The sequence below is a fragment of the Mirounga leonina genome, unplaced genomic scaffold (assembly GCF_011800145.1).
Source record: "Mirounga leonina isolate KUSES-001 unplaced genomic scaffold, KU_Mleo_1.0 Mir_53, whole genome shotgun sequence".
Taxonomy (NCBI): Eukaryota; Metazoa; Chordata; class Mammalia; order Carnivora; family Phocidae; genus Mirounga; species Mirounga leonina.
Genome location: NW_023270807.1, coordinates 34,135,265 through 34,162,440, shown reverse-complemented (window position 1 = coordinate 34,162,440; position 27,176 = coordinate 34,135,265). Strand labels below are relative to the sequence as shown.

The 27,176-nt window shown below is 40.0% G+C and overlaps 1 protein-coding gene across 1 annotated transcript in view; it reads right to left on the bottom strand.

Moving 5' to 3' along the window:
* The window catches only part of CD109 (CD109 molecule), a 127,651-nt gene extending 127,386 nt beyond the window's left edge, over positions 1-265 (bottom strand). Inside the window, exon 1 of the mRNA XM_034991609.1 lies at positions 6-265. Coding sequence (XP_034847500.1) covers positions 6-79 — 74 coding nt within the window. The 5' untranslated portion in view covers positions 80-265. The remainder of the gene's footprint in view (positions 1-5) is intronic.
* Between the last annotated feature and the right edge of the window lie 26,911 nt (positions 266-27,176).

Genomic DNA, 27,176 nt, shown 5'->3' with positions numbered 1-27,176 from the left:
CCTACCGGGGGGCCGCGGCCAGCACGGCGGTCCACACGCACACGAGGAGGGCGGCGGCCAGGAGCTCCCCGCCCCGCATCTCGGCCGCGTCTGCCTGGGCCACCGTCAGCTCCTGGGGAAATTCGCGGGCGCCGCGGGGTGTGGCTTTCCACCTCCTCCCCGCTTTTTTTCCCCTGACTCCGGAGTTTTGCAGTCTGAAATGGGCGCGCCTAAAAGCGGAGTGAGAAGTCTAAATTGAGACAGGACTTGGTGGCTCCACCCCTCCCACCGGCATCACAATGGCGCTTCTCGCGGCTCCGGCCCGCATCGAAAATCCTGGTGGGGCGCGGGGTCCGAAAGCTGTCTCTGAATGCGGTCAAGCCCAACCTGGCCCCGGCGTCCCTGCTCCCCGCGAGAACACAGGGCGCCCACTTCCCGGGGCTGTTTACACTAGCGCTCTACCAGCGATGCCCGGAGTGAATAAACAGGCCCATCCTTGTGAGGAGAAATTCAGAGCAGCTAAGCGAAGTGGAAAAAAATCATTGTCCCCCAGACTATGAGTCATAATTTTAGAGAAATGGCAAACACACACATGCACACACACAGACGCCAAACCAAGGTATTTTCTGGGGAGTTGTTTAACGTATATGAAAGGACAGGAGAAAAACTATTTTTACTTGAAACACAAATGAAGGTATTTCGTTTGCCTCTCCAGGAAAATGCTGTGGTTTCTCCGTTGGGAAAAAAAAAAAAGAGCAAGAAAGGAATGCTGGCACACGCAAAAGTTAGGTGTTGCTACTTGGAACTGGGAGAAGCAATTATCCAGGGAGATGCTTTATATTTTTGGCTGTCTCCACACACATTTGCTACGGACAGCATTCATTAGAACTGCAAAGCTGGGAGCGATTTGTAGAAACACAGTTAGGATTGGGGTGGCTCTCCTGTCCCAGGAGGCCGGTAGCCGTGGTGCAGCAGTTACTGAGCTTCCCCAGCTCCTCACCACCCCGGCTTGTCAACAGCTCCTTCGCCAGTTCTTTGGCACCGGAACCATCTTCAGAGGACTCAGGGTTCACCATGACTACACCATAAAAGCAGAGAACTACCAGAAACTGTTGGAAAACAGGCACATTCAGTCCCTGACAACTTTTAAGTTTCTAATCCGTGGAGGAAAGTTTTACACGGTGACTTTTTCAGGCAGGGCAAAATGCACAAGGAAAAGAGGTCAGCAAAGGGATGTCACGTGACAAAGCTATGTGCTAAATAAGGGAGAAAGTAGCACCTAGACAAACTGTGGGTTTTGGAATCCAGGAACTTGCTTTCCTCCCTTTCCTGTTCCACCCTTTTTCACCCTGCTGAACGGCTTGCAGAGGTCCCTTATGTCCCTATGTCTCCTATAGGCAGCCTATCTTTAGTGGCCGGCTTCCTGTGCAGGCAGGACTTGAGGATAGTGAAAAGTGTCTGAGTGGATCCTTGGGTAGAGATCCTATCCTTGACAGAGCTATCACTGCTGATCTAGTCTCCTCCCCTATGTTGTTCAGAGGAGAGGACCAAGGTCAAGTGTGAGCTAAGCCCAGAGATCTAAACCAGTGCTTCTCAAACTCTAACATGTATGAGAATCACGTTGGAATGCAAACTCTATTTCTGGGATGGAGAATGAGATTCTACTTTACTTCAGTATACAGGGGGTCACAGAAGGTCTACAAATACAGGCAATTTGGGGGCACTTTGATTTAAAAGAGAAGTTGGGAACATGGAGAAAATTATTTTCAAGCTTCACAGAGATGGATCAATAAATTCAGGTTTATTCTAGAGGCAAGCAAATGCATTACAAGAAGACCTATAGAAAAGCTTAGAATGACCTAGTTATTTTATAAAATTAAATCTGTGCAGATCTTAAATTGATGTACCTCTCTGTTTATTTCTTCCTTTTCACAATACACACTTGTTGAAAAGCTTAACCATACAGAAATTTAGCCATGTAGATTTGCATAGAGATGAAGCTACTACATGCCTGGTACGCAGTACTCAATAAAAATTTGTTAAAAGAATTAGCAAAAAGGTTCATCTCAAAAGCTTTTTTTAAAGTTTTTTTTTTTATTTACTTAAGTGATCTCTACACCCAACATGGGGCTCGAACTCACAACCCCAAGATTAAGAGTCAGATGTTCTACCAACTGAGCCAGCCAGGCGCCCCTCAGAGTCTTATTTTAATTAAGAAAAATTAAAAATAGTCTGAGATTAACAATAAGAGATAGGGTTAAATAAATTACGGTATATCCATGCAACAGAATACTTGAAGTAATTAAAAATTATGTTCTTGAATTGGAGACTAATTATCTAGAGGTAAGTATTCATGATACACTGTTGGGGGGTACAGAATCTGTTTCATAAAACAGAATTTAAATATGATTCCATTTTTATAAAAATAAAGTGTATTTATGTATACATACACATTGTAGATATATGCATTGAAGAAAGAGTTGAAGGATGCTCACCAAAATGTTGTATGTATCCTGGTGATTACCTCTGCCAAGTTTTCTATAATGAGTATAAATATCATTTTCATTTAAGAAGAAAACTACAAAAGGGTACTGTTTTACTAAGAGGTCTTTAAGGCAACATCTTAGAAACTTTTACATAAAATTCATGAATTTTAATACTAAAAAAATTATGTGTGTTCCTCCCATGAAAACGGGCCTTTGGCATAAGAACTCCCCAACGTTCCCATGTGCCTCCTGACCTGTCTTTAGGCTGTGGCTCAATGAGAAAGCAGAACCAGTATGAGACTGATCCTACCCAACCATGGCAGCCGAGGAGCAGCCATGGCCTCTGCGTCCAGTGTCGAACCTAAAGTCGCTCAAGGTCAGCCAAGGGGAGAAGAGCTAAATGTGGACAAGAACAAGGAAATATGAGGGAGAACTGGAACCTATGTCTCTCTTACCACCTCCAACTTTGATGTCTCGGGTAATCTGCAAGAGAAGCTGGTATCTTTCACCAAGAGCTGCATATGCACCTCGCCCAGAATTCAGAAAAGCTCAAGGAGGAGATCTTCTAAGAATTGGAGGAACACGGGGCCTCATTGCCACCCCACACCCACAAAGTGAGCTAGCAGATCAGTTAACAATGAGGGCCAGTGGCTCACCTGCCTGGCACCTTGCACTAACCTTCAGAGAGTAAAAAATACGGCTTCTGCTTCACTGCTGGCTTTCAAGTTCACACAAAATGTCTCTTGTGGCCAACACCAACTCAGAACCATACAGGAAGGGAAATTCTGAGACACTGAGCTCCATCTTAGATGAGTTGCCATAGTACAAAGCTACCAAAGTTTGTGCCTCAACAACTTGACAGCTGTATATACCCTTTTTAACCATATTTAACTTAAAAAACAAACAAACAGAAACAGAAAAACTATGCTTTCACCTAGCATGATGCAACTTTCCCTCATACAACCAAACACAGCATAACCCTCTCTCCAAGAGGGGATATAAAGTTCCTTTAACTGTCTTTGGATTTTGTTCATGCCTCTTCTAGCTGAATCACATTCTCCCTTTGAGACCCTATAACTTCAATATCACAGTAAAAGGTAACTACTATTAACACATATGGTAGAAGAATGACAGGGAGGAGAAAAATATTGGTTAATAATGTATACAAATATATTTATATCAAAACAAGAAGGAAATGCAAATAACTAGTACAGTCCTTATTTCTGCTACTGGTCATATGGAGGTAGATGGTATTTATAACTACCTTCTTCCACTATCTATTTCTCTGCCTTCAGTTCTTTCCATGGTTCTTTTTATGGTGAGGTGACCCAGATCTTCATTTCTGAAGGATGTAGGCCATTAACAGTTCTCCCTGTATTGTATTATTGTTTTCTATTGACTTTAATCACAGAACCTGGGAAAAGAACTAAGAAATGCCCTAGTACATCCTCTGCATTCCAGAAATACTTCTAATTTTCACTGTGTAGTAGCAAATCCTTGACAATCAGGATCATTCACTCACTTCTGCCAATAGAGTAACCTCTTCTTTGGCTATTGATTCACTGGCATGAGGAGCCCCAAGTGACCAGGTGGCAATCTCAACTGCCAGTTAAAGGGGAACATTGCAGTGTCCCCTACTGGGAGCATTGCTGTCTTGGAAACCAAGACCTCTGCACCAGCAGAGCCCAGTGCTGCTCTGGAATGGGAAGCAAAAATTTTAATAGTGGATCACTAGAGGTAATAGAGGAACCACTCTTATTCCACCCCTTTATTCTAGTAAAGCTGCCTTTGGGTGAAATATTAGTTGCTGATTTAGAACATAAACCACATCCTAGAGTCTATTGTTTGATTTTTTCACAAATTTGTAACTTTTCAGAAATATTATATATGAAATTAGTGTCAACTTCTCTTCATCCTCTATTTGAGAACTATTTCAATAGACTCCTGCACAGAACACCAGAATATTCCCTGAGACTCTTTTTTAACCCAAGAGCAGAAGGAGAAAGTCCCTGTCCACTGGAAAACAAGGAATGATGTTGAAATTAACAAGGAATAATAATATTCCTTGGAATAATAATAATGAGACTTATCCTTAACTTTCTTTTTTTTTTTTTTAAGATTTTATTTATTTATTTGACAGAGAGATAGCAAGAGCAAGAACACAAGTAGGGGGAGAGGGAGAAGCAGGCTTCCTGCCCAGCCAGGAGCCCGACGTGGGACTCGATCCCAGGACTCTGGGATCATGACCTGAGCCACAGGCAGACGCTTAACAACTGAGCCACCCAGGCGCCCTATCCTTAACTTTCTATATGACAGTCCAGAATTTAAAATTAGAGCTCTACGTCCAACCAAACTATCAAACAAGAGTGAACATTGAATAAAAATATTTTCAGAAATGGAATGGCTCAGGAACTTTGCCTTCCACAAATTCTTTTTAGGAAGTTACTTTAGGAGGACATATTTAGCAAACCAATGAAAAAAAAAAGCCAAGACAAAAGAAGATGTAAGAATCAGGAAAAAGTATATAAAACCCCAGAGAGCAATGAAGAGAGAAGTTTCAACAGGAAGAAGAATTCCAAGAATAAGGCCTCAAGGGGGAAAAAGGGATCTTAATAGAATAGATAAACATGATGGAAAACTGGGGAGGGGTGGGGGAGGTTAGGGGTGAAGACTACAACAATGTAATGTAGTGCAATAAAACGGAAGGGGAATTAGATACTTGAAGGGAAAGAATGCTGAATAAAAAAGGAAGTATAGGGGCGCCTGGGTGGCTCAGTCGTTTAGCGTCTGCCTTCGGCTCAGGTCATGATCCCAGGGTCCTGGGATCAAGCCCCCCATCGGGCTCCCTGCTTAGTGGGAAGCCTGCTTCTCCCTCTCCCACTCCTCCTGCTTGTGTTCCTTCTCTTGCTATATCTCTCTCTGTCAAATAAATAAATGAAATCTTTTAAAAAATAAAGGAAGTATAGCCATAATTCATCAGTTGGCTCTGCAGTAAACAATAATTACCTAATTATGTTGATGTAGGAATGGTTTATTGGTTTGTAATTCAGAAAATCAAACTCATTAAAGAGAAAGAATTAAGGGTTATTCTGCTTTTCCTGCATGAACTGTATCACTGGGTAACCAAAGAGTAGATATGAAGAAATTTCTCCTTATAAAAGTTTTCCAGCTAATAAATGTAAAATGAATGTTAGAATTAGAATAGCACCATATCACAGACAGCCCTTATTGAATCAATAGATCTAGACCAATGCTGCCCAAGAGAACTTTCTGTGCTGATAGAAATGCTTTATATCTGCCCTAAAGCCACAAGCAACATGAGGCTAGGAGCATTGTTGACATGTGGCTAGTGCAACTGAGAAACTGAATTTTTAATGTTGTTTAATTTGAATCTATTTAAATGTAAATAGCAACATGTGACTAATAGCAACCACAATGGATCATGCAGACCTAAACAGTCATCATAAATAACTGCTAGTATCACAAAAGGAGCCCTGTCTCCCAGTAGAAGAACCCCTACCACCTAAGAAGTGGTCTTGCCAAAAAATTGAACGTGAATCAGATCAAGCTTCTAGATTCAACTACCAATCTGCAAAGAAATATAAGGGGACATATTAAGCACCACATGGATGTATTAACAAAATCCAGACCACAGGAAACTACCAAACAATCTAATTTCTTCAACAAATAAATTGCAAGGAAAATAAAAGAATGAAAGAAACTATGCATTTAAAGGGAAATAAAAGACAATTAATAGCCGGGCACCTGGGTGGCTCAGTTGATTAAGCCTCTGCCTTTGGCTCAGGTCATGATCTCAGGGTCATGAGATAGAGCCCTGCGTTGGGCTCTGTGCTGGGTGTGGAGCCTGCTTAAGATTCTCTATCTCCCTCTGCCCCTCTCCTGCCTCTCTTTCTCAAATAGATAAATAAATCTTTTTTTTTAAATAAAGGATTTTTATTAATCGTTTACATTGGAGTTCTATTTTCTGAAAGGGCTTCATCTTTTGGAAATACATACTGAAATATTTGTGGGTGAAATATTACATCTGGGTCTGATTTGCTTCAAAAATAATACAAGAACCAATTCAGACCTATTAGGATGGCTATTATAAAAACAAAACCTGGGGCTCCTGGGTGGCTCAGTCGTTAAGCGTCTGCCTTCGGCTCAGGTCGTGATCCCAGGGTCCTGGGATCGAGCCCCACATCGGGCTTCCTGCTCAGCAGGAAGCCTGCTTCTCCCTCTCCCACTCCCCCTGCTTGTGTTCCCTCTTTTGCTGTGTCTCTCTGTGTCAAATAAATAAATAAAATCTTTAAAAACAAAACAAAACCAAAACAAAACAGAAGATAACAAATATTAGAGAGGGGTGTAGAAACCTTTGTTGAAACCCTTGTGCATTGATGGTAGAAATGTTAAATTGTACAGCCACAGTGGAACACAGTATGGCAGTTCCTTAAAAAAAATAAACACAAGAATTACCATATGATCCAACAATCCATTTCTGAGTATATGCTCAAAAGAGTTGAAAGCAGGGACTCAAACAGGTACTTGTATACCCCTGTTCATAGAAGAGTTATTACAATAGCCAAAAGGTGAAAACAACCTAAGTGTCCATTGACGAATGGATGGAAAATTAAATGTGGTGTATCCTTACAATGGGATATTATTCAGCCTTAAAAAGGAAGGAAATTCGGGTGCCTGGGTGGCTCAATTGGTTAAGCAACTGCCTTTGGCTCAGGTCATGATCCTGGAGTCCCTGGATCGAGTCCCGCATTGGGCTCCCTGCTCGGCAGGGAGTCTGCTTCTCCCTCTCACCCTCCTCCCTCTCATGCTCTCTGTCTCTCATTCTCTCTGTCTCAAATAAATAAATAAAATCTTTAAAAAAAAAAAAATGTATAAAAAAAAAAAGGAAGGAAATTCATGCTACATGTTGGGACCTTGAACACATGCTAACTCAGGGAAATAAGCAAGTCATGAAAGGATAAATGTTGCATGATTCCATTTATATGAGGTACCTAGAGTAGTCAAGCTTTTAAAGATAGAAAATACATTCCACTGGTGGTTGCCAAGGGCTGAGGAGATGGGGGGAATGGAGAGTTATTGTTTAATGAGTAGGGAGATTCAGTGTGGGAAGATTAGAAAGTTCTAGAGTGGTGTTGGTTGTACAACAACATGAATGTACTTAATGACAAAGAATTTTACACTTAAAAATGGTTAAAATGGTAAGTTTTATGTTATGTGTGTTTTACTAAAAAAAATGATAATACAGAAAGGGCCAAGCAGGTGCGGCAAAGATGGAATTATATGGCTTGAGTTGATGACTGTTACAGCTGGATAATGGGAACATAAGGATTCATTATACTCTTCTCTCCACTTCTGTGTATGTTTGAAATTTTTCATAACGAAAATATTTTTTGTACCAAAACAATATTTATACCAAAAAAATCAGTTTAGAAGAAAAAAACTAAAACAGAAAAATAGCTAATAAAACTCACCAGAAAAATGTTATCACAGGGAAAATGAAAATTATGACCAAAAATTGTGTCCCCAGTTACCACAACCTAAGGAAGATAAGTAAGTCTTCACTGTAGAAAGGAAGAGCCAATGGAAAGATGAAACTCGAGCTAGAAATGCAAAGGAAGAAAAATCTTGGTTTCAAGTTACTTCCTCTGGAAATAGACAATTGTAAGGGAAGAGGACTGCTGGTTTTTCTTTTGTTTTCTACTAAGTTTTGTAGAATTATTTGAACCTTTATTTTTTTTTAAAGATTTTATTTATTTATTTGACAGAGAGAGACAAAGCTAGAGAAGGAACACAAGCAGGGGGAGGGGGAGGGGGAGAGGGAGAAGCAGGCTTCCCGCAGAGCAGGGAGCCCCATGTGGGGTTCGATCCCAGGACCCTGGGATCATGACCTGAGCTGAAGGCAGATGCTTAACGACTGAGCCACCCAGGCGCCCCTTATTTGAACCTTTAAACTATGTGCATAGGAAATTGTTGTTTTTTTTTTTTTTAAAGATTTTATTTATTTATTTGAGAGGAGAGAATGAGAGAGAGAGAACACACGAGAGGGGATAGGGTCAGAGGGCAAAGCAGACTCCCTGCCGAGCAGGGAGCCCGATGCGGGACTCGATCCAGGGACTCCAGGATCATGACCTGAGCCGAAGGCAGTCGCTTAACCAACTGAGCCACCCAGGCGCCCCATAGGAAATTGTTTTAACACTGTGTCAGATTTTTAGACCTCGCCAACATTATATGCACACCAAAGGTTAATTGTCACACCAACCTAATACATCTGCTTTGTTCTGTTAACTTCTTGGCTTCTCTTTGCTTTTCATTTTCATTGTTCACTTTTGGTTTTTGGACACCTCCTGTGTAACCTTAGAATGAACACTGTAGACTGGCTACTAAAAAGGGATCCAGGGGAGCCTGGGTGACTCAGTCAGTTAAGTGTCTGCCTTAGGCTCAGGTCATGATCTTGGGGTCCTGGGATCAAGCCCCACATTGGGCTCCCTGCTCAGCAGGGAGTCTGCTTCTCCCTTTCCCTCTGCCCCTCTCTCTCCCCTCCCCTTTTATGCCCTGTGCTCTCTCTCTCAAATAAATAAAATCTTTTAAAAATATGTAAATAAATAGGGGCGCCTGGTGGCTTTAGGGGCTGTTATGAGTATATTTACCTCCACGTGCTAGGATGTGCCTGCTTGTTGACCTTCTATCAAATCACAGATTTTTGCAAAAAGGAATTGTATAACAGAAAGAGAAGAAAAACTATATAAATAGTACTACATAAATCTGTTTCTAATATATTTAGAATATTAACCAAGTATTCAGTGTACAAAAATAAAAATGACTTGAAATGGAAACAAACAAAATAGAAATGAATCATGAATCCACCCATATCCTTGGGTTTGTGGTGCCCAGCTTTACTCTCTTTGCTGACCTGCCTCCAGATCTTAGACTCAATTCATCCATCATGGCTTGATTTGCTTGCCTCCAGACTCACCCTGAGCCTGTGTGCATTCATGCGTTTTTAGCTCATTTAGGCTTCTGCTCCCCTCCCAGGGTCAGCTCGCCCCAGAGCCACACACAGTTGCTTTTCTCAGTCCCCTGCTTTCAAGGCACCAAATACACACTTTGACTTCTGTAGGGCCACCACCTAACTAGTCTTGCATGTGGTCTCTCACAGAAAGGCGATGTTTTCATTTTCAATATGTTAAGAAATCAGAGAGTAAGGACGACTTCGTTTCAGATGCATCTTTCAGTTACTGAAATAATTTATTATTGTATACTGCCCTTTTTTCCTCTTAATTTTTCCTTTTCTTTTAAAATAAGCTAGGCACAAGCCATGGATCAGGACCATCGGATACTTCGGATACACCAGATACTTGGGCTTTAGCTGGGAGAACAGCCTGCCAAGAGAAAGAAAACAAATTGACTCAGGTATCCTAAATGTCCCCAGGAGCCAGAGCTTAGCAGAAGCTTATTGAAGATGACAAGGAAAATGGCATGCTCTCCTTTTGCAAGATTAAGGAAGTCTTGCAAAAGGGGTCTTCCTCAAAAGTCAAGATAGGATTCCTGCATTTTCCTTCATAGAGAGATGGCAGCAAAGAGAACTAGAGCTACAGAATTTTGCACAAATAATGGGCCACCCTCCTTAGCCATGGACTTGTAAGGGACCAGGACCAAGACAAATGCAGGGAGGACTGTCCCCTCTACTCTCTGTCATGTACACAGGGACTAATGGATAAGCAGACCTCAGTACATCCCATTCAATAATAGGCAAATGAAGTTAAGAAAAACTCAACTGAGAGGGCTCTGTGATTCGGCTTTGTTCCTTTCTTCTTTTTTTAACTTAAAGACTTTTTTTAACTTAGAGGAATTATGTGACAACTCCTAACAAGTGCAATGCCTCTTTGTTCTCTCCTCCATCCTCTTCCTCTCCCTCTCTAGATATTTGATATTGTCTGTCCAGAAGCAACCATCATTGCGATTTAGAATACATCCTTCCACTCAATACTTGTACTAGCAAGGTTGAGTACATTTTCACATATTAATTGCCATTCTATTTTCATCTTCTACAAATTGCCCCATGAGATCTTTTGTCCAGTTTGTATTAGGTTGTCCTTTTCTCACAGATTTGTGGGAACTTTATATGTTCCAGATTCTAAAATGTTATCTTAACACATAAGTTACAAATATCGTCCTCAGTCTCTGGTTTTTGTTTATTCTCTCCTTTGTGGTACAGAAGTTTTTAATCATGGCATGGGCAAATTTGTCAGACCTTTATTTAATGGGTTGTGCTCTCTGTTAAAAAAAAAATCATCTCTTCTGGGGCACCTGGGTGGCTCAGGCATTAAGTGTCTGCCTTTGGCTCTGGTCATGATCCCAGGATCCTGGGATCAAGCCCCGCATCGGACTCCCTGCGGGCAGGAGGCCTGCTTCTCCCTCTCCCACTTGTCCCTGCTTGTGTCCCCTCTCTTGCTCTCTCTCTCTCTATCAAATAAATAAATTAAGTATTTTTTTTAAAAATCATCTCTTCCTACTGCAAGGTCAAAAAGATGTTCTCCTATATTTTCTTCAAGTTGTCTTAAAGTTTTTTCACATTTAGATTTTTAATCCATGTAAATTTTTCTTTATGTACAGTGTGAGCAAGGTATCTGATTTTACTTTTCCATATGACTCCACTGTCCCAATAAATGTGTTAAATAATGAATCTTTCTTCAACTTATTTGTATTGCTCCCTGAGCAGAATCTTCTAGTTCTTCAATATTTTTTCTCCATTGCCTTCTATACTAACAAAAATTTTAACTGGAAACCTGGGCCCTCAGAATTAACTACATTTCCCAGCCTTCTTTGCAACAGAATATGGCCATGTTCTAGCTAAAGAGTTGTTAGAGGAAGTAGCGTATGCAACCTTCAGGAAATGTCCCCAAGGGGAGAAGACATATCTTTTTCCTTCCTAAACCTCTTTTCTTCTGGCAGAATACAGACAAGTTGGTTGGAGGTAGAGAAGCCATCCTGAGTCATTAGTGTAGTTTAGAAAAGTTGGCAATGAGCAATGGTATAAAAAGTTAGAAGGGGGCACCTTGGAGCCTCAGTCGGTTAAGCCTCCTTCTCTTGATGTGGGCTCAGGTCATGATCTCAGATCTTGAGATCAAGCCCTGCATGGGGCCTGGCACTGAGCATAGAGTCTGCTTGGGATTCTCTCTCTCCTGTTCCCTTTCCCTCTGCCCCTTCCCCAAGGGTGAGAGAGTGCTCACTCTCTCTCTAAAAAAAAAAAAAGTTAGAAAAAGTCTAGGTTCTTGACTGCTTTGCATTAGTAGGTGAGAAAGAAATACACATCTATTCTGTTTAAGCTATTTTGAGTGTTCTGTCACCCATAGAAAGAAATTCTAATATATGTATATCGTTTTGCCATAAATGCCTCAATCTATTTCTAAGCTCTCGTTTCTCTTATATTGATCTATTTATCTATCATTGGACCAGACACCACATGCTTTACTTAATATAATTTTATATTAAGTTTTGATGTCTAATAGGTAAATCGCCTCTCCTAGTTTCTTTTCAGAATTGCTTTGGCAGTTCTTTGACTATTACTCCTCCATATTAACTTTAGAATCTGTCTAGTTCCATAGGGGAAAGTGTGATGGCATTTTTATTTGAATTTCCTTTAACATATAGATAATTTTTTTTTAATTTTTTTTTTTTTTTTTTTGCGAGAGAGAGAATGAGAGAGAGCACGAGAGGGAGGAGGGTCAGAGGGAGAAGTAGACCCCCCGCTGAGCAGGGAGCCCGATGCGGGACTCGATCCCAGGACTCCAGGATCATGACCTGAGCCGAAGGCAGTCGCTTAACCAACTGAGCCACCCAGGCGCCCCTAACATATAGATAATTTAAGGAGCATCAACACCTTTATGAAATTGAATGTTCCCATACATGGTCATAGTATAGCTCTAGATTTATGTTTTTATGTTTTACAATAACATTTTTCACTTTTTCTCGGTAAAGTTTTGTATATCCCTTGTCAGATTTATAGTCCTTGATGTTACTGTAAATGGTATTTTTTATTGCATTGCCTAATGGGTTACTGATAAAAGATACCATTAATTTTTGTATGTTGATCTTATATTCAGTAACCCTGCTGAACTCTTATTTGTCCTAAAAGTTTGTCTACAGAGTCTCTTGCATTTCCTTTAATTAGCTTCCATCAAGCAACCACAGGGACGTGGAAAAAGCAGAGTTGAATTGACTCAATGGTGACAGCATGAAGGGTCTTAAAATAGAAGAGTAGTACAGGCAGGAAGTTTGGGTGCTAACAGTAGAGACTAGCCAGTAACATGGTAACAGGACAAACAGGGCAGAGTTGGAATTCTGAAAAAGGGTACAAGCTAGCACACTTCAGGGGGATATGCTAACACTGGAGCCATATGTAGGGCCATGAAACACCGGAGCTGAGGGAGAGGAGAGTAGGGTCTGGGAAGATAAGATTCAAGCATCAGAGACAGTCACTGAACCAAATAAAATCACTCCCATGGAGATCATTTAAGGCAGATCCATTTGGGCCAAAAATAGACTTTGTCCAATCTGAAGAAACTTGGGAGTAAAAGTTGCTTTGTTTTAGGTGAGACACTGCATACCACTACTGGAATAAATATCATTGCAATACATGAAGAAGTATGGTGAAAGAGAGAAGAACTGGATCCCAACCAGGGATGGACCACTGGAAGCCACCTTAGACTGAAACCTTTTGACTTCTCATAAACACTGAAAAGAAAGGTAATTTTGTCGGGGCTGCAGTGTCTCTCCGGGGATTGCAGTTAATAAACCCTTCCTTACAATTCTCATCACCACTTCTGAATTCTGTGGTGTTTTTACATTTTCATTACAGTGTTATATGAGTTTTAATACAAGGTTCAGAATGTTAGAACTGCGACCCATCTGAGTTCTAGGTGTCTGTCTAAGGGACCCTGAAATCCCATTAAGATAGGAAATAGCTCTATTGTCTGGAATAAGACCCTTAAAGGTCTAAAAGCAGAAATCAGAAGGAATCATAGGTCCATAAAGTGACAGATGCCTGAATTCACTTGACTTGCATTCTGAATCTAGGAAAAGCCTGCTGCAAATGATCATCATCATCACGCCTGTGGCCAGGGAAGTAGCCAGACTTTTAACAATGTCCAGGTACCCAGGGTGCCGCCATTCTGCCTCAGCCTGCCACCTAGTGGTCATAGCAGTTGATGCAACATGTTCCTGGGGTCATCACACGATCCATATGTAGCTTCATCCTTTTCTGGGCCTCTGAGTCCATGCTTACTGGGTCAAACCAAGGGAGAGAGGGAAGTAGACACTCCTGTTACAATGTGACAAGATAATGCAGTTAGTGATAAAATTATTATGAAAAGATATTTCCAATAATAAAGAAATATAATTCTTACACTTGTTATATAATCTGGAGTTTCCCTAAAACAATTGTTTTAATGTCACTTGCTTAAACAGCAGTGAAATGGATCATCAATAACCTCAGCTTATGCCACAGTTAGATGATTGGATCAGCTATGTAGAATGCTAGGATGCATGAAAATAAGACCTCAGGGGTTTCATGATCACCACCCTGATCTTGAGTAGCCTTGTATTCATCACTGTAGACATCATGTGGACAAAAGAGTTTCAATTTCCCTCAATAAAAATTGAAGATAGGGTGCCTGGGTGGCTCAGTTGGTTAAGCGACTGCCTTCGGCTCAGGTCATGGTCCTGGAGTCCCGGGATCGAGTCCCGCATCGGGCTCCCTGCTCAGCAGGGAGCCTGCTTCTCCCTCTGACCCTCCCCCCTCTCATGTGCTCTCTCTCTCTCATTCTCTCTGTCTCAAATAAATACAATCTTAAAAAAAAAAAAATTGAAGATAATCTCAACTTAATGCCAAGCTCAATCTTAGGATAAATGCCATCCATCCTAAAACTACCTTTCACTTATACTTCTTGGAGAAGAGTTTCTCCAGAACCTGAAAGTAGGACTAGGTTGCTTATTCTAAAATATTTTCCGTTGTATTTAGACCTTTGCTGTGAAAAGAGGTTACTCTGAACCAACACAAAGACTCTCAGCGTAGGGGCGCCTGGGTGGCTCAGTTGGTTAAGCGACTGCCTTCGGCTCAGGTCATGATCCTGGAGTCCCGGGATGGAGCCCCGCATCGGGCTCCCTGCTCAGTGGGAAGCCTGCTTCTCCCTCTCCCACTCCCCCTGCTTGTGTTCCCTCTCTCGCTGTGTCTCTCTCTGTCAAATAAATAAAATCTTAAAAAAAAAAAAAAAAAAGACTCTCAGCGTAGACTTGAATGATCTCCCAACTTGCGGTATCTCCAGAAGTAGCAGCTTTGGAGGACAGCAAGCCACCAGGCAGACTCTGGAGTAGAGCTGAGTAGCAATTTCAGGCCCAGGTCTACATTTGGAGCCCAGTTCATACAAAGTCATCTGTGGCAAGGACCATTCACAGCCCATGCATAGCTCTACCCCTAGTTTATATGCATTCAAAAGGCATCATAACCCAAAACTCCATGATGATGCTAATCTCTAATTTGGAATTAATCAGTGCTACCCTCTCATATATTAGGGTTTTGTTTATTTTTACTTCTTTGTTTTGGTTTTATTTTTTTATTTTTATTTTTTATTTTTTTTTTAAGATTTTATTTATTTGACAGAGAGAGCACAAGCAGAGGGAGAGAGAGGGAGAAGCAGGTTCCCTGCTGAGCAAGGAGCCCGATGTGAGGCTCGATCCCAGGACCCTGGGATCATGACCTGGGCCGAAGGCAGCCGCTTAACCAACTGAGCCACCCAGGCGTCCCCTTTGTTTTGGTTTTAGACCATTAAAGTTCTTTACTTCTTGTTGACTCTAAATCATTTATTAAATAAGCCCACTTTAGGATAATGCTGAATAACAAACTGATCTTACACCTTTAAGTGCAAAAAGAGGAGGAAAGGAAAATGCACATAAAGAGGACATTCCTCCTCCCCATAATTTAGGGGGATAGGAAAGGAAACAAATCAGCATTCAAGGAACACTACCCTGCTCCAGATATTTCACCATCTTGTATATTACTTAAACCTTCAGACAAACTTAGGAACTTGAGAAGATGGTACCTCGGTTCAGATCCTTTCTCTACCACTTGTCGTCTGTGTCCATGAGCAAATTGCTTACCATCTCTAAGCCTCAAGGTCCTTGTGTGTCAAATAGAGAGAATACCTTGGAAGAGCCATAAAAATTAAATGAGAACCTGGCACAGAACAACCACATAACAAACTGTAGTAGCCATTCAACTGAAGCCAGGTATTAATTCCATTTTATGGATAATAAAAAAAATATCACTTCTAAATTGTTTTAAACTCACTGCAACTTGAAGAAGAAGAAGAAGAAGAAGAAGAAGAAGAAGAAGAAGAAGAAGGAGAAGGAGAAGGAGAAGGAGAAGGAGAAGGAGAAGGAGAAGGAGAAGGAGAAGGAGAAGGAGAAGAAGAAGAAGAAGAAGAAGAAGAAGAAGGGGCGCCTGGGTGGTTCAGTCGTTAAGCATCTGTCTTCGGCTTGGGTCATGATCCCGGCGTCCTGGGATCGAGCCCCGCATCAGCTTCCGGATCCACGAGAAGTCTGCTTCTCCCTCTCCCACTCCCCCTGCTTGTGTTCCCTCTCTCGCTGTGTCTCTCTCTGTCAAATAAATAAAATCTTTTAAAAAAAAGAAGAGAAGAAGAATATCAAAAATCTACAACTAGAGCCATTATCTAGAAACCATAACAGCTAACGTTCCATTGATTACTACAGAAAATAAAAAGAAGTGCTAGTGCATTTCTTTCTTTTTATATAGATTTATTTTTTTAAGTAATCTCTACACCCAAAGTGGGGTTTGAACTTACGACCCCAAGATCAAGAATCACATGCTCTTCCAACTGAGCCAGCATTTCTAAAATCTACTTTCAGGAGACTCAGGTTTGTTCATTTGTTTTACACATACTGGGTTTAGAATGAACTATCGGAAAGGAAAAGATTTATCTTCTCTCTATTTTTCCCCAGCTCCTATCAGAAAGTTTTAAAGATTCCTAAACTTTGAGGAAATAATTGCTAGTACAATTTTGTTTCCTGAAGATAGCTAAATTCTCTCTAAATATCTCCAGCAATTCCACTCATTCCCAAGGATCCAATTCCAGGAATTCAGGGTTTCCTTAAGCAAGGCTGAAGTCCCAAGTATATTTCTGTGAGATGCTCTGGTACTGCCTTTGTATCCCTTTTGAATTTCCACAAGGTCCAAATTATTACATTGCTAATAAATTAAGTAATATACATCAACCCTGGTCAGGACATAGCAGAATGAAGGAGTTCTATCATTTGCAATGGGGAAAAGAACTTAAGACCCCTCATGTATAGGAATTGATCTGAGGGCACCAGCAAGTTTGCCTAGACTGAGGGACAGTTTCCATAGAAATACCAGGCATCTTGATGAAAATTTGTCAATCCCCAAAAATACATATGACATGGGAAGTTTGGTGATAAAAATAAACATTAGATTTTATGGTTTTCACCAAATGAAATCTTTTTTTTAAAGTAATTTGTTGCTTCCAATCAAATAAAATGTGTACTATTTAAAACAGAAAGTTTGCTTCTTGATAACTCCATTTTCGATCTATTATATGCATCAGTCCACAGATCACCAACAACACTGACAATTCTTTCCATATTGCCGTTTAAAACATAAGAATTAAAAGGGTAATAAGCCACAGAGGAGTAGTAGATTATTTTTATTTTTTTAAAAGATTTTATTTATTTATTTGACAGAGAAAGAGACAGCGAGAGAGCGAATACAAGCGGGAGGGGGGGTGGGAGAGGGAGAAGCAGGCTCCCCACGGAGTAGGGGGCCCGATGCGGGGCTCGATCCCAGGACCCTGGGACCATGACCTGAGCCGAAGGCAGACGCTTAACGACTGAGGCACCCAAACACCCCAATAGATACTTTATTTTTAAAAATTGCATTGATCAAGAGAAATTATTGCCTCAAAGGATAGAAGCATCATGGCCAGGACACAAACTATAAACCAATAAGTAAAACATTCTAAGAGAACATCCTTGAATCTATTCTTAATCAGATATTTCCCTTGAGTTCTCATTATTCCTGAAAAGAGCTGGAACATGGCTTCTTCAGAACATATACTTAGCCTAAAGCAATTTTAGAAAATTATATTTTCAAAATGTTTGTTGTTGTGCACTTTATAAAAGTTCTGGAAATGGGCGCCTGGGTGGCTCAGTTGGTTAAGCGACTGCCTTCGGCTCAGGTCATGATCCTGGAGTCCCTGGATCGAGTCCCGCATCGGGCTCCCTGCTCGGCGAGGAGCCTGCTTCTCCCTCTGACCCTCCCCCCTCTCATGTGCTCTCTCTCTCTCATTCTCTCTGTCTCAGATAAATAAATAAAATCTTTAAAAAAAAAAAAAAAAGTCCTGGAAATGGACACCATTGAGTAGAATTGAAAAGCATTAACTCTGCATTGGCCAGGGAATTTATTAACATGTTTGAAGATTTTCATAACAAAAAAGGGTTTTTGGCATGTACTTTGAAATGTTTTTAAGGATTGTGCTGATCTGTTCCCATCATAACTAAAGGGCATGGGAGACTGGATTAGAACACAGTCTAGGTTTTCAAATAAGACCATCCGCTGCACAGCAATGAAGGGGGACAGGATGGGGATGACTGAGTGGTAACTAGAATACCTACTGGAACTAGGTAGTTACTGGAATTCCTTTTCAAATTTCACGTTGTACTTGCAATCTCATCCAAACGTAGGGGAATTTCCTTAAACCTGAGTCATAGCATTCAAATTATACCTTCCCTTGCCGAAGTAATCAGAAAGAGGCCAACAATAAAAAAACACAGCTGAAGCTATCCTAAGAGTTCCTTCAAAGATTTACACAGTTATGATAGTGTTAATTTCCTTAAACCTGCATCATAGCATTCAATTTATTCATTCCTGTGCCTTAAGTAATCAGAAAATGTCTACAATAAAAACAATGATTCTGAGATACAATTAAAGCTATCAGAAGTAATGAGGTCCGAGGACAGGCACCCTACCCCAGTCCAAACCTGCACCACTTTCGGACAGCCCTCTACATGTGAATTAAGACTGAGTTTTGTTTCCAAAAATGTCCTTGCCACTTGGTACTTTTTAGGAGAAAGTGTCTTCAAAAGTTCTTTTATCCTTGTTTTTTTCTTATTTGTATCTATCTGCCTTCTAATCCTCTGGGGTTCCCATTTCCAACCCTTGGACTTGATAGAATCTGGCCTCCTTAGTTCTAAGGCTGCGCCTTCTCTAGCATAACAATTAACCCCATCTTCAGACCTTTCTCACTGATGATGGGTTCAGATCCTGGGCCAACAAACTAACCAACACCTAAGCCAGGCAAATTTTAGCACCCTACAAATAAGAGTTACATAGATGATCCACTGGAAGACAGCATGGGATCTGGAGTAAGATGAACACACGTTCTAATCCTTGTGCTTAAGAAAGTTACCCTCTACTGAGCTCAGGTTTCCTTAGCTGTAAAATGGGAATATTGATACCAAGACCTACAAATGTCTTGATCAGTAAATAATATGTGTGTTACCATCGTGTCTGACACATAACAGGTACTAATATTTTATTTTAATTTATTAATTTCTTCTATTTCCTATTACACTGGTCCAATGTGGGGGGGGGGTATGTTTTTACCAACAAGTTCTAGCTTTGCAAGCACTGTTGGCACAGAGTTATTTCATTTTATTTTATTTTATTATTTTATTTTCAGAGTTATTTTAAAAAACTAATAACCTTATGGGTATTAAAGAGGGCACGTTCTGCATGGAGCACTGGGTGTTATAGCAAACAATGAATCATGGATCACTACATCAAAAACTAATGATGTGATGTATGGGGATTAACATAACATAATAAAATTAAATTTAAAAAAAAACAGCAAGCCATTGAAGGGTATGGGCTCAATATTTAATGCTTGCTTAATTAAAATAAATCTATACATTGAAAACAAAAAACAAAAAACGAATAACCTTGGGGCGCCTGGCTGGCTCAGTCAGTAGAGCATGTGACTCTTGATCTCAGGGTCATGAGTTCAAGCCCCATGTTGGAGGTAGAGCTTACTTAAAAATAAAATTTAATTTAATTTAATTTAGCTTAATCTAAAAAGAAATTAATTACCTTAGTTTCTGGCTTTACTCTGATCATCTCTTCTCCTTCAGGGAAAAGTGCTCTCCACAGCCCCACCTTGTAATCTCCACGAAGGATAATTTTTTCCTTATCAATTCATTGGTGCCCTTCTCCATGAAAAGCGTTGTCTGGGGTCTGCCTCTGTTGACATCACTGTAGCTAAGCTGACAGCTTGGCTACATGACAGGGATTATGTGACAATAATGCAAGAGACTACTGGGATTCTTTATTTCAAATAAACACACACTAATGGAAAAAGAAAGGTAAACTTTTCACAGATTAAAAACTTTTCTTCCAGCTTTTCTATCCCTCAAAACACTTTGGGAACTTTTCCCTAAAACTATCTTAAAAGCCTATTAAATCTTTCTCCGGGGGCGCCTGGGTGATTCAGTCGTTAAGCATCTGCCTTCGGCTCAGGTCATGATCCCAGGGTCCTGGGATCGAGCCCCACATCGGGCTCCCTGCTCAGCGGGAGGCCTGCTTCTCTCTCTCCCACTCCCCCTGCTTGTGTTCCCTCTCTCATTGTGTCTCTCTCTGTCAAATAAATAAATAAAATCTTTTAAAAAATAAAAAATAATAAAAGACACCTCTAGGGGCACCTGGGTGGCTCAGGCGTTAAGCATCTGCCTTTGGCGTGGGTCATGATCCCAGGGTCCTGGGATTGAGCCCCACATCAGGCTCCCTGCTCAGCGGGAAGCCTGCTTCTCTCTCTCCCACTCCCCCTGCTTGTGTTCCCTCTCTCGCTGTGTCTCTCTCTGTCAAATAAATAAAATCTTTAAAAATAAATAAATAAATCTTTCTCTCACACAATCTCATTAGTTTATAGCCACAACTTGTAAGTTAAACTGAGACCTGGTTTAAGTGCTTTCTTTGATGTGTAAGGATGATATGACACAGCTCATTAATTATGTATCTTACTGTGGGCTTTTATTTGGGGCTGGGGGAGTAAATCAATCACATCCTGTAGATGAGCTTTTTGTCGTTGGATTTCTATTCTTTGTTGTTTGTTTGTTTGTTTCCACAAAAAGGGGACTACTGACGGAATTGGAATCACCTCACCAACATGAAGTAACCAGTTCTTTCAGAACTTTTTTAAATAGGAAGGATTGAATTTTAATATTCTGATTTATTAGCATTACAACTGATTTGCCCATTGCAATTTTTACTCCTGAAGAACTCAATTGGAAAGATAATCTAAACAAAACTGCTTCCTGCCCCCCCGCCTTAAATTTCTGGAAGAGAAAAACCAGTGTTCCCTATTAGTAGAGTACATAAAAAAATGAAAAGTCAGCTATCCCTCAACAAAAGGATTAATCATAGTTTCTCTAAAAATAGCAAATTCTCATGTGTCATCTTAAATATGGTTGACTTTGTATAAAACTTTAGAAACACATCCATTGGAAAAATACGGTATTGCTGTATTAATTAGCAGGTTATCACGATGCCCTAGCACTTTCTGCTATCAAGATTCCATTGATCTCAGATTTTCTTTTCTCTTATGAAACAACAAGTTATTTTCTAAGCCAGCATATCTTTCCTTAGTCAGAAAATATGAATGTATGTGTGGACAGAATTCTGACCAAAAGGGTTACCAGGAAGGGCTGACTCAACAGAGCTGTGGCTAGACATCTTAGTTAGAAGAATAGATTTGAACCTTAATCTTCTAATCTGCCTGAGTCATTCAATTTTAAGTTGCTTTGCATGCACTTTTAGCTTATTTCTGAAGGTCGTTCTGTTTCTTGTGCTTCTTGTGTGTTTAGCCAGCTGATTTATTATCTGCTTCACTGGTATTTCACAACATTTGCAAAATTTGGTCTAATTTCCCTGAAGTTAAAGAGACAAACTATGAGGGCGCCTGGGTGGCTCAGTTGGTTAAGCGACTGCCTTCGGCTCAGGTCATGATCCCAGGGTCCTGGGATCGAGTCCCACATTGGGCTCCCGGCTCAGCGGGAAGCCTGCTTCTCCCTCTCCCACTCCCCCTGCTTGTGTTCCCTCTCTCGCTGTATCTCTCTCTGTCAAATAAAATCTTTAAAAAAAAAAAAAAAGAGAGACAAACTACGACATATCTTCTTTCCGTGTATTTAAATTTTATCTGTCTTTTCCAGGCTTTTCCACAGAGGCAACATTACTTATATATATATATATATATATATATATATTTTTTTTTAATAAGGCTGCTTTTTCAGCTCCCCTACAGCAAGTAAATGAAAGATTGATAAAGAAAATGTCATATAATTTGTAATCAGCAGTTGACAACTTCACATATTATATACTTATCATTGAAATGGCTCCTATGGGGATGCCTGGGTGGCTCAGTCGGTTAAGCATCTGCCTTCAGCTCGGGTCACCTGGGATTGAGCCCCACGTCGGGCTCTTTGCTCAGTGGGAGTTGGCTTCTCCCTCTCCCTCTGTCGCTCCCCCTGCTTGTGCTCTCTGTGTCAAATAAATAAATAAAATCTTTTTTAAAAAAAAATGACTTTTAGAATTAAGTAAAACTGTACTCAAAGCTTTTTTTTTTTTTTTAAGATTTTATTTATTTATTTAATTGACAGAGAGAGATAGCGCGAGAGAGAACACAAGCAGGGGGAGTGGGAGAGGGAGAAGCAGGCTTCCCGCGAAGCAGCTCATGACCTGAGCTGAAGGCAGACGCTTAACCGACTGAGCCCCTACAGGGGCACCTGGGGTGCTCAGGTCATGATCCCAGAGTTCTGGGATCGAGCCCCGCATCGGGCTCCCTGCTCGGGAAGCCTGCTTCTCCCTCTCCCAGTCCCCCTGCTTGTGTTCCCTCTCTCACTGTCTCTCTCTCCGTCAAATAAATAAATAAAATCTTTAAAAAAAAAAGTTTTAAGATGCAAAGTTAACATACAAAGTATAGAAAATTAGGGAAATTATGGAGATACAATATCCTAGGATTTGAATACCTGAGAAGGGAATAAACTGGAATTGTAACAGTGGCTCTCACTGATCTTAAACAAATCATTTCATTCGATTGCCATCCGCTAGTTCCCCTCTTTAAAAGTGGTTATAATAATACCCACGTCCTTGGGGCACCTGGGTGGCTCAGTCGGTTAAGCGGCTGCCTTCGGCTCAGGTCATGATCCCAGGCTCCTGGGACCGAGCCCCGCATCAGGCTCCCTGCTCAGCAGAGAGCCTGCTTCTCCCTTTCCCTCTGCCTGCCGCTCTGCCTACTTGTGCTATCTCTCTGTCAAATAAATAAATTTAACAAAATCTTTAAAAATAAAAATAAATAACACCCACGTCCTTGTGGATATGTTCCAAGAATTACCCAATTATTAGGTTATAAAGCACTGAGGAAATTTTATCTCTGCTGTGAAAACAATTGAGTGCATACTAGCATATAAACATGACAGAAAGCTGCACATTTACCTATCTTGTTTTGTTTATGTCTTGATCACTATCCGAGGACATCTGATAGTACAGCTGCTTAAAGTTAACAGGATATGGGAAAGTATGTCCAGACTATCCATTTTTTAAATTCCTTCCTAAAAATATTATTGCTCTTCCCCTGGAATATATTAATCATATACCACTTGCTCTCTAGAAAATATAAATAAAAACTATGTCCTCTAACTTCCATAATTGTTAGAGAAATATTTATACTTGTCTTGGATGATAATTAAGAAATGTTTCCTTCAAGGTACATTTTACTCATAAACTCCTTGAAGGCAGAAACCATGTTTATACATCTTGTATACCCCCTTAGCAACCAGGACATAATATGAAGCTCCATAAATATTTTTTTCATAAATATTTCTTAGGCTGTTCTCTCTGCTAAGGGCTGGGAATGAAAAGTAAGTAAGTCAAGGTTGCTGTTCTCAAGGAATGACACACACTAGTAAACTTAGATAACTCTAGCACAATTTGCTTTAATAAAAAAATGGAAAAGGGAGAGATTGTCAAGAAATCTTTAAAGAAAAGATGACATTTTAGTCCAAGGACAAATAAGAACTCATTATACACAGAAGAAGCAAACAGGTAGAGGGAACAACACAAGGAAAACATTGTATGTATAAGGTTCTGTGAGTAGTCTGATGTGTAAAGCACAGAGCAGATGGCGAGAAGTGCTGGAAACTGAGACTGGAAATGGGGCCAGTTTGTAAAGGTCTCGTGTTCTATACCAAAGAATTTGGATTTTATCCTAGAGACAAATGGTCTCCAAAGTGGGGTGCACTCGCCCAAGAGCATATGCAAAATTATTCCAGGAAAAATCATCTCTATTTACCTTTTCTCATCCTTTTATATTTTGAGTGTTTGATGAGTGTAGCGTGTGTGTGTGTGATTTATATAGAAAAATACAGGGGCTCCTGGGTGGCTCAGTCGGTTAAGCATCTGACTTTGGCTCAGGTCATCATCTCGGTGTCCTGGGATCAAGCCCTGTGTCAGGCTCCCTGCTCAGGAGGAAGTTGGCTTTTTCCTCTCTTTCTGCTCCCCCCAGCTCATGCTTTCTCTCTCTCTCTCTCAAATAAATAAAATCTTTTTTAAAAAAAGAAAATGAAAAATACACATGTTGGGTGCATATTCACAATTTTTATTGATGGAGTACACAATCAAAAAATGTGAAAGACCTAGGCAATAAGCTGTCATTGAAGAGGTTTTTTTTTTAAAGGTAATAGTATCAGATCTATATTTTAGAGAGATAACATTGAGGTACATACAGATGATACAGGGAAAAGGAGAAATTTTTTTCCGCTTCATTGAGATATTGACATATATGTAAGTTTAAGGTGTTTAATTTTGATGATTTGATACATGTATATGGTACAGTTAGTTAACAGTTCTACCCTCTCACATAATTACCTTTGTGTATGTGTGTAGTGATAACATTTAAGATCTACTCTTAACTTTTAATTATATAAGACAGTATTGGGTTTTTAAAATATTTTTTACAGATTTTATTTATTGGGACTCCTGGGTGGCTCAGTCGTTGAGCGTCTGCCTTCGGCTCAGGTCATGATCCCAGGGTCCTGGGATCGAGCCCCACATTGGGCTCCCTGCTCCGCGGGAAGCCTACTTCTCCCTCTCCCACTCCCCCTGCTTGTGTTGCCTCTCTCGCTGTGTCTCTCTCTGTCAAATAAATAAATAAAATCTTTAAAAAAAACATTTTATTTATTTAAAGATTTTATTTATTTATTTGAGAGAGAGAAGGAGAGACAGTGAGAGATTACAAGCAGGGAGGAGAGGGAAAAGCAGCCTCCCTGCAGAGCAAGGAGCCCGATGTGGGGCTCAATCCCAGGACCCTGGGATCATGACCTGAGTTGAAGGCAGAAGCTTAACCGACTGAGCCACCCCGGTGCCCCCACAGTATTGTTAATTATAGTCACCATGCTATACATTAGGTCCCCAGAACTTATTCATCTTATAACTGGGAGTCTGTACCCTTTGACTGACATCTCCTCTATTTTCCTTCCTACCCCCAGCCCCTGGCAACCAACATTCTACTATTTCTAGGAGTTCAACCTTTTTAAATCTTGAATATATGTGATACAGTATTTGTCTTTCTCTGCTTAACTTATTTCATTTAGCATAATGCCTTCAAGGTCTATCCATGTTGTCACAAAAGGCAGAATTCCCTTCTTTTTATGGCTAAAAATATTCCATATTCTTCCATATTCATATTCCATATTCATTTCCATATACCATTATATATACATGAGATAGATGATAGATAGATAGATAGATAGATAGATAGATAGATAGATAGATAGATAGATATCACATTTTCTTTATTCATTCATCTGTTGATAAACCCTTAGATTGTTTCTAGATCTTGGCTATTGTGAATAACACTGCAAAAAAAAAAAAAAGCTGCAATGAGCATAAGGGTGCAGATATCTCTTTGAGATAGTGTTTTCACTTTCTTCAGATATACACCCAGAAGTGAGATTTCTGGATCATATGGTAGCTTTGTTTTTAATTTTTTAAGGAATCTCCATACTGTTTTCCACAGTGGCTGTACCAGTTTGCATTCCCATCACCAATGGTGCATGAGGGTTCCTTTTATCTCCAATCCTCACCAACACTATCTCTTGTCTTCTTGGTGATAGCCATTCTGATCAATGTGAGGTGATATCTTATTGTGGTTTTGATTTATATTTCTTTGATGATCAGTGATGTTGAGCATCTTTTCATGTACCTGTTAGCAATTTACATGTCTTCTTTGATAAAATGTCTACTTAAGAACTTTGTCCATTTTTTTTAAAGATTTTATTTATTTATTTGACAGAGAGAGACACAGTGAGAGAGGGAACACAAGCAGGGGGAATGGGAGAGGGAGAAGCTGGCTTCCCGCGGAGCAGGGAGCCTGATGCGGGGCTCGATCCCAGGACCCCGGGATCATGACCTGAGCCAAAGGCAGACGCTTAACAAATGAGCCACCCAGGCACCCCCTTTGTCCGTTTTTTAATCCTATTGTTTGGTTTCAGTTTTGCTATTGAGTTATATAAGTTCCTTTTATATTTGGATATTCACCCTTTACCAGATAGTTGGTTTACAAATATTTTCTCCAGTTTCATGGGTTACCTTTTTATTTTTCTGATTGTTTCATTTGCTGTGCAGAGCTTTTCAGTTTGATATAGATCCACTTATTTAATTTTCTTGTTGCTTGTGCTTTGGGTGTCACATCCAAAAACCATTGCAATGACCGATGTCAGAGTTCTTCAAGGAATTTTACAGTTTCAGATCTCACATTTAAGTCTTTAATTCATCTCAAGTTAATTTTTACAAATAGTGTAAGATAGGGGTCCAATTTCATTCTTTTGTATGTAGTTATCCGCTTTTTCCAAAAACATTTATTAAACTATCCTTTTCCCACTGAGTATTCTTGGCTCCTTTGTCAAACAGTAGTTAACCATATACATAAGGGCTTATTTCTGGGCTCTCAATTCTTTTCTATTGGTCTATGTGTCTATTTTTAATGCCAGTACCATACTATTTTGATTACCATCACCTTGTAATAAAGTCTGAAATCAGGAATTTCAAAAAGATAATGAAAAAGAGAAGTATTTAAAAAAAATAAAAAGAGAAGTATTGAGAACAGAGTGGAAACCTTAGACTTAATGGAAATTATCTTTTAAAAATATTTTAACATTCCTCCTTAAATAATTACACTAAGTCATTGTTAATACTCCTGTATAAGTTACAAAGATGTTAAGAGAAAAAAAATGGTCAGTGGAATTTAACTCACATAACCATGAGGAAAAGATCTCCAGATGGAGAAGAGTCTCTTTACAAATAATGATGGGATACAATTTAAAGAAAATAATTATTAAATCCTAGAGATTCAAACCCATAAAATGACAAAGAATTTATAAATTAATCCACAGAAATCAATTCTCAGGTGATTAACTGTCAAGTTTGGCAAAAAAAAAAATGAATAAAATATCTCAATAACCATTATAGCTCAATAATCATTATAATTTCTGATTTTTTATTTTAGAGAAAAATCTAGGATAAAGAAAGGATGATTTTGTAGGATCACATTG